This window comes from Chelonoidis abingdonii, chromosome 3 (genome assembly GCF_003597395.2).
Source record: "Chelonoidis abingdonii isolate Lonesome George chromosome 3, CheloAbing_2.0, whole genome shotgun sequence".
In the NCBI taxonomy this organism is placed as follows: domain Eukaryota; kingdom Metazoa; phylum Chordata; order Testudines; family Testudinidae; genus Chelonoidis; species Chelonoidis abingdonii.
In genome coordinates, this window is record NC_133771.1 from 88,343,871 (window position 1) to 88,354,403 (window position 10,533).

The 10,533-nt window shown below is 51.2% G+C and overlaps 1 protein-coding gene across 3 annotated transcripts in view; it reads right to left on the bottom strand.

Moving 5' to 3' along the window:
- CDK19 (cyclin dependent kinase 19) overlaps positions 1-9,355 on the bottom strand; it is a 239,786-nt gene extending 230,431 nt beyond the window's left edge. For 2 of the 3 annotated variants that reach the window (XM_075063895.1, XM_075063896.1), the window contains exon 1: positions 8,702-9,253. In XM_075063895.1, coding sequence (XP_074919996.1) covers positions 8,702-8,829 — 128 coding nt within the window. In that variant the 5' untranslated portion in view covers positions 8,830-9,253. Of the gene's footprint in view, positions 1-8,701 lie in introns of all 3 variants that reach the window. The other variant, XM_032762555.2, reaches the window with a different exon arrangement.
- Positions 9,356-10,533: the final 1,178 nt, after the last annotated feature.

The window sequence follows — 10,533 nt, forward strand, 5'->3', positions numbered from 1 at the left end:
ATTTCCTTCATCATTTATTTGAACGGCTGCTGTCAGTCCTCCCACTTTCCAGCCAGGTCCCAGCAGGCACTGCTAGGATGCTGCCACGCTCCATTTGTCTGAGGCTTAAGGGGAGGGGCTGGAGAAAAGGTGAGGATTGTCTCCCCACTATACCAGTGTGAGTCTATATCCCTATGTTCACCCTTTTTACAAGACTGTGATAAATTTTCTACAAAGTATGCTTTGTAAGGTATCAGTTGAAAACTCATGATTTGCTATCATTATTGTTTTAGTAAAATGTGTGGCAACATTGTATGTCCACTTATAAGACACTACTGTATAACATTACTGAGACATGTTCCAAGTTTAGAAAAGCAGGAACAAACCAGTTCCTAAAAAACAAAAGGTAAACTGATGCCTCTGCCAGGGGTCAACAAAATCAAATGAATTATCACCTGGTTAAGAGGCCATTCTTTGCCTGTCATCGAATAAACCTCTGTTTTGCTGGCTAAGAGTCACATCTGACTGCAAAGTGGGGTGCAGAACCCTGTGGCTTCCCCAGGACCCCGCCTGGGTGGGCTCGCTGTGGGAAGCACACGGAGGGGCAGAGGATGCTGAATGCTCCAAGGAGAGACCCAGGAGGTGAAGACGTGTGAGCTTCTTGCCCTGAACAAGTCTGCTCCAAGGGAGAGGAGGCTCCCCAAAGTCCTGACTGGCTTAGTGGGGAGCAGTTCCAGAGCATCGCCCGGGGACTCCGTGACAACTGGTGGCAGCGGAGGGAGATACTGCACCCCGTGGATGGCGCTTCCTGCAGTAAGTGACTGGGGAGCAGTAAAACAAAGGAGGGATAATGAGGACCAGGCGTGCTGAAGGCTGAGAGAGGGACGGTTTCAGGGGGCAGTTAACCTCTGGAAGTGTGTGACCAGCGAGAAGGACTGTTGGAGTAACAGGGTCCCCCTGAGGACTGCAGTGAGCAGTCTCAGGGGCGGAGGAGCTTGCCGCTCGACCCTGGGAGAGAGAAGGATTTTGCAGTAGCAGGGTTCCCCTGGGGATTGCAGGAGCAGTCCCAGGGGCAGAGGAGTCTGCAGCTCGACCCTGGCAAAGAGGTGGTGATCACGAGAAGGGCTGGCACACCAGGGGTTCTTCCTGGAAACCATGGGGGAGCCAAGAGCACACAGGCCTGTGAGTCCAGAGCCACTTGGGAACGGTGAAGTGATGGCCTATCACCAGCTCCTTAAGAAGGACATTGTGATCCTGTGCACAAAGAGAGAGATACGCATGGGGAAGTTCACCAAGGCACAGTTAATCGTGCAGTTGGAGGAGGAGGACCGCTCTGAGGAGCAGATTCCTGACCCAGATGGGGCTACAAGAGGATCTGGGAGCAGCTGGAGCAGCAGCCAGGCACTCCTGAGAGTCTGGTCCCCAACCAGACAAGGATCTTCACGATTGGGTTCCCCATCAGGGGATCGGAGACGGATGGGATTGGAGCAGAGCCTGAGAGAGCGAGAGGACCATGAGAGAGAGCAAGAGGCTGTGGAAAAGCTGCAGGAGAAGCAGCAGCAGCACGGACTGGTGATGGTGGAGTGGAGAGACATAGGGGGCTGCCCAGGGGTCAGTGGGGAAACACGCCTGCAGGGGCGAGGCCCTGGGACAGAGGGAACTGTGGTGGTGCAGCCGCAGATGCTGAGGGACTGTGGGACCTGGGTGAAGGTCCCTGGGGTGAAGCCCCTCGCCCTGCCTATGGCCCGGATCCCTGTGCAGACGCAGGAGGGGTCGGACTGGCTGGTCATTGGGGTTCTCCAGGATATCGGCTGGGAGGCCCTGTTGGGGGGTGACTGTCTCCCCTTGGGACAGGATCCCGGCCCTGCTCCTGTAACTGCCGAGGGTTTGAATTTAAATCCAGGGAACCAATTGGCTGGGATGGAAATGGTCAGTGAAAATGCAAATGACCTTGCTGGCAGTGGGGAGGGGCTGCTGGACTCAGGATACCTGCCTACCTGTAACCAGCCCCCTGGGACTGAGGGGGAGGGAGAGATGCTCCCCGCCCCCCTGCACACCGGAGAGGGGGCTCACGCTGGCTCTGATGCTGAGACCAGAGCAGAGAGCTCGCTGCCTGCCCCCACTGGGACAGCCAGGGCAGCGCTGAGCACGGGGGGAGCTGAGACCCCAGCTGAGTGGGGGGACACCCAGGCAAGGCAGGTCAGCTGCCAACCAGGTTTGCCTGGTCCAGACGTGCTGCTGGGAAGTGATTATACAGCAGGGAGGGAGCTACCAGGGACAAGGCTCAGGGAGGCTGTGACCCCAGGCCCAGCCAGTGAGAGGGAGCAGGTCCCACTCCCTGCCCCAGCAGCTGAATCCCAGACCGAGCTGCAGAGAGATCCCTCCTTGGAGAAGCTGAGAGAACTTGCTGGTCACAGCGCTGCAAACCCCCTTGGGGAAGGCTGCAGGGACAGAGTCCTGCGGGAGAAGGGATTCCTGTCCCGGGAATGGGCTCCCCAAGAGGAAGTAGAACTGAGGGGAATCAGGAGGCAGCTGGTGGTGCCCCAGGAATCCACAGGGTTCTTCCCTCTCAAGCTGCTGGATGGGAGGAGAGTGAGGGGACCCCTGGACCGGAAAGGGGAGGATTGGGAGGAGAAGGGGAAAGACCCCCTGGTGGATCTCTTCCCTGAGGTGGGAGCCAATCTCCCCATCAGGTGTTCCCCATTCAGAGTCACTGGGAAAGCAACCCAGATCCTGGAGAGAGAGGTCAAGGACATGCTGGCTTTAGATGTGATCCAGCCGTTTTACAGCCCATGGGCCTCATCCGTGGGGCTGATCCCCAAGGGAGACAGGATGGTCTCGTTTTATGGGGGCTATCAGAAGCTTAAAGCCATCACAGTGTCCGATGCCGACCCCATGCCTAGGCCTGGGGAGATTCTAGACAAGCAGAGGGGGATGGAGACCTTGGCCCTGGCAGACACTGATAACATGTGCATCTTTAGCCAGACCTGGGAGGAACAGGTGTCCCAGGTGAAGAGGGGGCTGGGCTGCCTCAAGGAGGTGGGACTGATGGTAAAAGCTGGAAAGTATAAGATGGGGATGGCAGAGGTGTTGTGTCTGGGCCACAAGGTGGGGAGCGGCTGCCCAAGCCCAGAGCTGGCCAAGGCCAAGATGGGGGCTCTTAACCAAGAGAGCCCGAATTGCAGCCCAGAGTGCTGGGAGAAGACCCTGTCCCAGTTTAAACCCCAGGAGTATTGGGGTGGCAAAAGGGTACAGGCCGCATAAACCTTCCCACATGCGGCCTGCAAGTGCCATCAAGCACACTCAAGCAAAGAGAGGGCACAAAACTGGGAGGGCCTGGTGTAACTCACACCAAGGAATGGGAGAGATGCTGGGGCATCCATGGGAACGTTGGTGGGTTCGAACTTCCCCAGGTCACTGGCTGGAGTGACCTGGCTCAGTTCGGTCTCGAAGGGGGGAGAGATGTGACGAACTGGGACTGTTCCTAATGTTTGCTCTGAATACTGTGTTGGTGCCTCAGTGTCCCCTAGGCAGTTCTTAAGTATCTGGCAGAGCAAAGGGCCAGTGCACCTAATGCCTGGCACTCTGTCTCCTAGCAACTGATGGCCTGGGCCCCTCCTCTGCAAAGGTGCCAGCTGAAGGTGTTGGAGACAAAGGGATCAGGTGACCTCCTGGCCCGGGAAAGGAGCTGAGCAGAGAGGAGGGGCTGGAGGGGGTGGTTAGTCTGGAGCTTGCTGGGGACGAGGAGTGAAGGGCAGACCTAGGGGTCTGGCTCACTGCCCCCCAGAATGGACCCGGCCGAGGGGTCTGGTTCGCTGTATCTACAAGCTCTGTTTTAGACCCTGTTCCTGTCATCGAATAAACCTCTGTTTTGCTGGCTAAGAGTCACGTCTGACTGCAAAGTGGGGGTGCAGAACCCTGTGGCTTCCCCAGGACCCCGCCTGGGTGGGCTCGCTGTGGGAAGCACACGGAGGGGCAGAGGATGCTGAATGCTCCAAGGAGAGACCCAGGAGGTGAAGACGTGTGAGCTTCTGGCCCTGAACAAGTCTGCTCCAAGGGAGAGGAGGCTCCCCAAAGTCCTGACTGGCTTAGTGGGGAGCAGTTCCAGAGCATCGCCCGGGGACTCCGTGACAAACCTCATCTCAAAAAGTATAAATAATAGAGAACAGATGCCCCAAATCATCTCTCTCTTCATTTCTACTCATGGCATGGACAACACTTGAAGGACAAAGGAAACATCACTGGACTGGAGAGGGATCCTGGCAGAAAGGAATTCATCCAGTAAGACTGCTAGAACATGTACTGAGAGATTTTTGCTTTGAATACATTTAGCTTGTTAGATTAGGCGTTAGTTGAGTTTTACCTTTTATTTCTTTGTAACCAATTCTGACTTTTATGCTTCTTTATTTGTAATAACTTAAAATCTATCTTCTTATATTTAGTAAACTTGTTTCATTGTTTTATCTAAACCAGTGTGCTTGGACTGAAGTGTTTGGGAAACTCCACCTAAAACAACAGGATTTATGCATATCATTTTCTATTAAAAAATGATAGTCTTTATAGGCGCTTGTATTGTCCAAGAGAGGGCTCAGCAGTATACAACACACATTTCTGGGGGAAGTCTGGGTCTGCAAATTTGCAGGTGTTTCTTTGCAGTGTAATTCAAGGGTGGCTGGCTGTAGCACCCTTGCAGTATAGCTGGGAGTAATTTGCATGCTGAAGCGATAGTGAGATCAGGCCAGGAGTAGTCACTGTTCCAGCACCCCAGATTGGAGAACTGAGGGAACACAGCTGTTCAAACCCTGGGGATTCTCACAACCAGATAAGAGTCTTAAGCCCCTTTCCCTCAACTTCCTTAGGGGGTGCCTCCCACAAAAATCTGTTCCAACTCCTGTTTACCCTTGAACCATCTTTATTCTGTAATGAGTATGGGCACAGACTGCCTGTTGCTAGTCTGAGATAGAAAATGTTCCTTCTGCAGTACACAGGTTATAAATCTCACACCACCCAAGGCACATGTAAGGCTAGGGTTTCCACCTACCTGGACCTGCCACTTCCCTTTGCACCATCCATTTTGTTCAGTGGAGTTCCCCTTCCCCCTCCTCACACGTCTTTAAGAAGACCCCTCCTTCTGTAGCTAGACAAGAGGACTCTACATCTAGTTCCAATGAGTACATTCTCTCTATGAAGATATTTTAGTTAGTTTTGTCCATAAATCAGTCACTCCAGCCCCTTAGTCATTTTGGTTGCTCTTCAAATTACGTTTGATCATCTGCTGACATCTCTAGTACTGAGGCACCTTAAAACTGTACAACATATTCCTGTTGTGGACTCACTGACCAGTACCATACGGAAAGGGTTAACAATCACCTTCATGCTCCATGAAGTGAAGCTTCAGGATATGCAGCCCAGAAGTGATATTGCCATTTCTGGCATCATATTACTGTCCACTATCACCTTTAAGTCCTTTTCATCATCACCTCTTTCCAGTTCCTTTTTCTCATGTCCAGTGTAGTTTTTGGATCATTTCTCACACAGATGTATTAGCTACCATTGTTCCAAGTTTAGTCTCATTTTTATTTTCTGCCAACATTTCTAACATTTTAATGACTTTAGGTACAAGTCCCTTATAATCCTTCCAACACCCATTTAGAGTATATGAGCAATATCCTCATTTTACAAATGGAAAAACTGGAGGTGTGCAATCAACTTTTAAGTTTAAGACAGAAAAATTATACTTTGGGGGAGAGGAGAAACCAATTCTTATAAGTAACTCCAAGGATTACTATAACAGAGATGTTTTCAGTTTATGTGATGTGTTTCACAGCGCTATCATTTTATAGTCATTTTAACTTATTTCTTATTGTTTTCAAAGATCTTTCACGCAGTAACAAGGATGAGAAGAGCCATAAAAAAGGAAAATGTAATTGTAAAATCACCAAAATTATCAGGGGATCTCAGGGTCACCTGGAGTACCTGGAACTCCTTTAAATTCTCTTTTTGAAGTTAACTAGACTTTATGCCGAAGGCAGCAGTCAGCTTTGGAGCTGGAATCAGATTTCCTGACTCCCAGTCCTGTACTTGGACCAGTCGTCTGTCTCTCAACTATTAGTCTAGCCTCAGTATTATACCCTATTAACTTAGGCCATGTCTACACTACCACTTATGTTGGCAAAATGTACACTGCTCCACTCAGGGGTGTGAACAAAACACCAACATCACCCTGCGCGACACAAGTTTTGCCACCGTAACTGGCAGTGTGCACAGCTCTATGTCAGTAGGAGAGCTTCTCCCACTGACATACCTACCGCTGCTCGCTGGAGGTGGTTTGATTATGTCAACAGAAGACCTCTCTCCTGTCGGCACAAAGCAGCTACATGAGAGATCTTACAGTGGCACAGCTGCATTGGTGCCACTGTAAGCTCTGTAGTGTAGATGTAGCCTTAATGTGTCTTGCACATTTAGCTTACGCTAATAAGCAATTTACCTGTACCAGGAGATCACAGAAGAATGTGTTTAAACTGAACCCAAAACTGACTCCCCTCTGCAGCACTGCACTGGACAGAACTCTAACCACTGTTCACAATCATTCCTTTGTATAGCAATAATTAAATTTAAATGATAATAAATTTGTATTTCTAACATCCTTTTGCTTTTCCAAAACTCCACTTGACTATACTGATGGAAGTCTACATAGATTTAGTCTCTGGAAAGATAAGAACTTACAGGAGTCTTTAAAAACTGAATATGTACAGAGCAGCTCTGTAAATGCACCCTTACAGACATACACACACCATAAGGAGTACATAATAGTTCTGTTTAAAAAAAAAAAAAACACACTGGACACTATCCTATGTTCCTATAATCTGACTGATTTGAATGAGAGGTGTTTGGAATTATTATATTCTCCAGCAAATATACATGCTGGGTGAAGTACAGATCAACATTTGATTTTTTTAAAACCTTAAGATATAGTTAAGTTTTAATCGCAGAATTGTAATACAATTAAATGAGACAAGCAAGGAATAGTAACAGCTGGCCAGGGCACTACCATCCCACCTGTGCAGCATCATAGGAAGGAAAGCAGCACATCTCATTCTGGGCTTAGCCATCAGCTACTATGAAGTCATACACATCCAACAATTACCAGACTTATTAAAAACTACAGTAAAGTTCTACATAGTAGAGACTGGAAAAGTCAAAGCAAGCACAGCCGGTCATTCTTTTGGATTTTAAAAATAATTTTGATGAACTCTGGAGGTGCCAATGCTTCAGGTAGCACACAATACCCCTAGAGGATTTTCCATACTTAAAAACCTCACACATTTAGTAGACATACTGAATTACCTCACTTAGGACAACAAGAAAACCTAACTTTTTAGCACCATCTCACTCAATTTTTACTAAACTGTGCTATTAAATGTATCACAAAATGTATACGGGACACTAACCACCACCAAATTACTGAGCAGCAAACAAATTTCACAGCCATAACAATTCTGGGGTTGGGGATGAAAACATTTATTCAAAAACAAAATAAGACGTTTGAAGCAGCACTTGAGAGAGACCTCCACTAAGAACACACTGGGCTAGCATCAACATACTCAGAATATGCTTTAATTTGGTTTATTTGTGTGGAAGGACATTGTTTGTTAGTTTGGTCTATTTTTGCTAAAATACTCAGGGCCTGCTTGGGGCCCTAAACGTAAGTCCTTAATTAGCACATTTATGAGCTATATGAAGCCCGGATGTACCAGTCAGTGGAGTTGCACCTGCATCTCCCCACCACCACCTCAACACAAAGTCATGTTTGGTAAATACATTTTTTGAAAACAGGATTTTGTACTTTAGTACAAAGTTTACAAAACTTTTTCAAGAGTTAGGTTCTTTAGCCTATTTTTTCCTTTGCCTCACCATCCTTCATGACTTCAGGTGAAACAGTAAAGTTACTGGGTGGAGAATGGGGAGGAAAATTGCTGGTGCCCATCTCCTGCAGGGAGAAAGGGCCACTGAGACACATGCACACACACTTTACCACCAAGGCTACCACAGGTCATCCTCAAGTCCTTACCCCAACCCCCAAACCCTGACTCTCCCTTCTACCACCCCACACACACATGCCCAAGGGATGTCCCCAATTTCCCCCAACACACACTCCCCACTTTCACACCAGGGCTGCCCCCCACAGTCAAACCCCACCTTCACCCCAGGACTATCCTCTCCCTTCTTCCCTCCCACTGCCCCACAACCTGGCTCTCTCCCTCCCACTGCCCCCCTCACAACCAACCTCACCTTCACACCCCACCTGTCCTACCTCTCCCCCCACACACAAACAGGGAGTCACGGTCAGCTCCCTCTTCGCACCCGGGCTCGCCCCACAACTGCCCCTTCCCCCCAAGCCGCGCTTCCCGGTGTACGTGTGTGTGTTGGGGGATTTCTGGGCATTCACACTGGCAGGGGGCGCGGCAGCCAGAGCCGCCCAGCCCCGCTGTCACCGCCAACCCCTGCTCCCAGGGGCCACAGACAACCACAGCCGCCCCCCGGCGCAAATCTGCAGTGTCGAGATGGTGCTCCAGGAGCCTGCGGCCAGGCATCAGGGGAGCGGGGGGCACACGCAGGGACTCACGGCACCGCTGCCGTCCCCGGCTCCCAATCGCCCCAAGAGAGCTGGGAAACCGAGCCAGGAGCCCCCGCCCCGCACCAGCGCCGCCTCCCCTCTTACCCGTCCTTGCGCCGCGCTTTGTAGACATGCCCGTAGGTGCCTCTCCCCACTTTGCAGCCCTCGTACTCGAACAGATCCTCCACCCGCTCGCGCTCGGCCGCCAGCTTGGATTTGAACTCGTAGTCCATGGCTCACCCATGGGGGAGGGGGGGCGCGGCGGGATCAGCGCCCCCAGCGCCGGGAACCCCCTCCCTGCACCATTTCCTTGTTTGGGGTTGCGGTGTGGTTTTTTGTTTTTTGTGTTTGTTTGTGTTTTGTTTTTTTGGGTCCCCTCCGCCGCCACCCGCTTCAACTGGGGCGGCTCGCAGCGTCGCGCGGGGTATTCTGGGACTGGTAGTGCAGCTGGCGGCTGGGGTCCAAGGGTCCCCGTCGCCAGGCAGCAGTGTGCGAACTACATTTCCCAGGATGCCCTGTAACACCCAACCTTGTCAGCGCCTGCGCTCTGCGCTCCCTGGGCTGCTGAGCGTTTCAGCGAGCGTTGGGAAGTTGCTGACTCTTCACTTTGCCTGGCTGAAGGGGGAGTAGCGGCTGCATGGGGTGAGGGTTCGTAGGGAGACCATGCGCCATACCTGCGCCGCAGCTACCGCCTCAACCCTTCGGCTATAGGGGGAGGGGAGGGACGCTGGTGCTGCCTGGAACTTGTTTATTTCTTGACCTGCCACTCAAACGGTGTCCCCGCCCTCCCCTTTTCTCTTCTTCCCAATTGGCCAAGGCTAATCCCGCCCATTCGCTTCTTGGCCACGGGCGTAGGCCGGAGTGGCTGTCCTGTCCTGCTTATGAGTCAGCGGTCCTGGCACGGGCTGTTGGGGCGGAGCTGTCCATGGACAGAGCGGTCGGGGAGCGGCAAATGCAGTCAGTGTTGCGCTGCTGCCCACGGCTCAGCCTCGTGTCCCGCAGGGTGGCGTTGCCTGGAGGGTCGGTGACGGCTCGGAGCGGCCGGGGAAGGGGTGGAGCTGCGGGTTCCAGCTGTCCCTCCCCCGAGGGATCAGGGGCGAAGAGAGCTGCCCCTGCCACACACGCCGCTTTGCAGCACAGCGAGGGGATGAGTCACCCTCGGCCCCCAATAAGGTGCGGGCAGAAGAGGGTAGCGCTTTGGTTTCCTTCCCTACTCGACAAGAGGGCAAGAGAGCTGAAGGTGTCCACTTAAATCCTGCATTGCACTCTGATATTGCGCTAGGGCACAACCATGGCTTCAGGGAGTGTTGCAAAACGAAAGGCTTGCCCAGAAGTCGTTGCACAGAGGTGAACCTATATTGCCGGCCAGCCCATGGTGGTGGGTGTGAGAGACACCATGCGCACGCCTGATTCACCATCGCCCTGACAACCTCCCCAGTAGGCTGCTACACTGTAAGAGGAAACATCTAGTCATAACTCAGTCTTAAACATGATTATTAAGAAAAGAGTTACATCCTTCTGTCCTAGGCTTGGTGTACTTTTAAGTTGCGTTGGAATAGCTGCTTCAGTTAGGGGTGTGAAAAAATACACCTCTGATAGCCATAGCTATGCTGACAAAACCCCAGTGTAGGCACAACTATGTTGACAGAAGATGGCATCTGTTGAAATAACCAGTGTCATTCAGGGACATGGTGTTCCTAAAACAAATCTGTTGTTATAGTCTGCATCTACACAACAGAGCTATGCTAGCATAGTTATACCTAGGGCCCTACCAAATTCTTGGCCCTGAAAAATCCATCACAGACAATTCAATCTGGTCTTTTGTGTGCTTTTACCCTATACAGTAAAGATTTCACAGGGGAGACAAGTGTTTCTCAAACTGGGAGTCCTGACCCAAAAGCCAGTTGCATGAGATTGCAAGGTTATTGTAGGAGGGT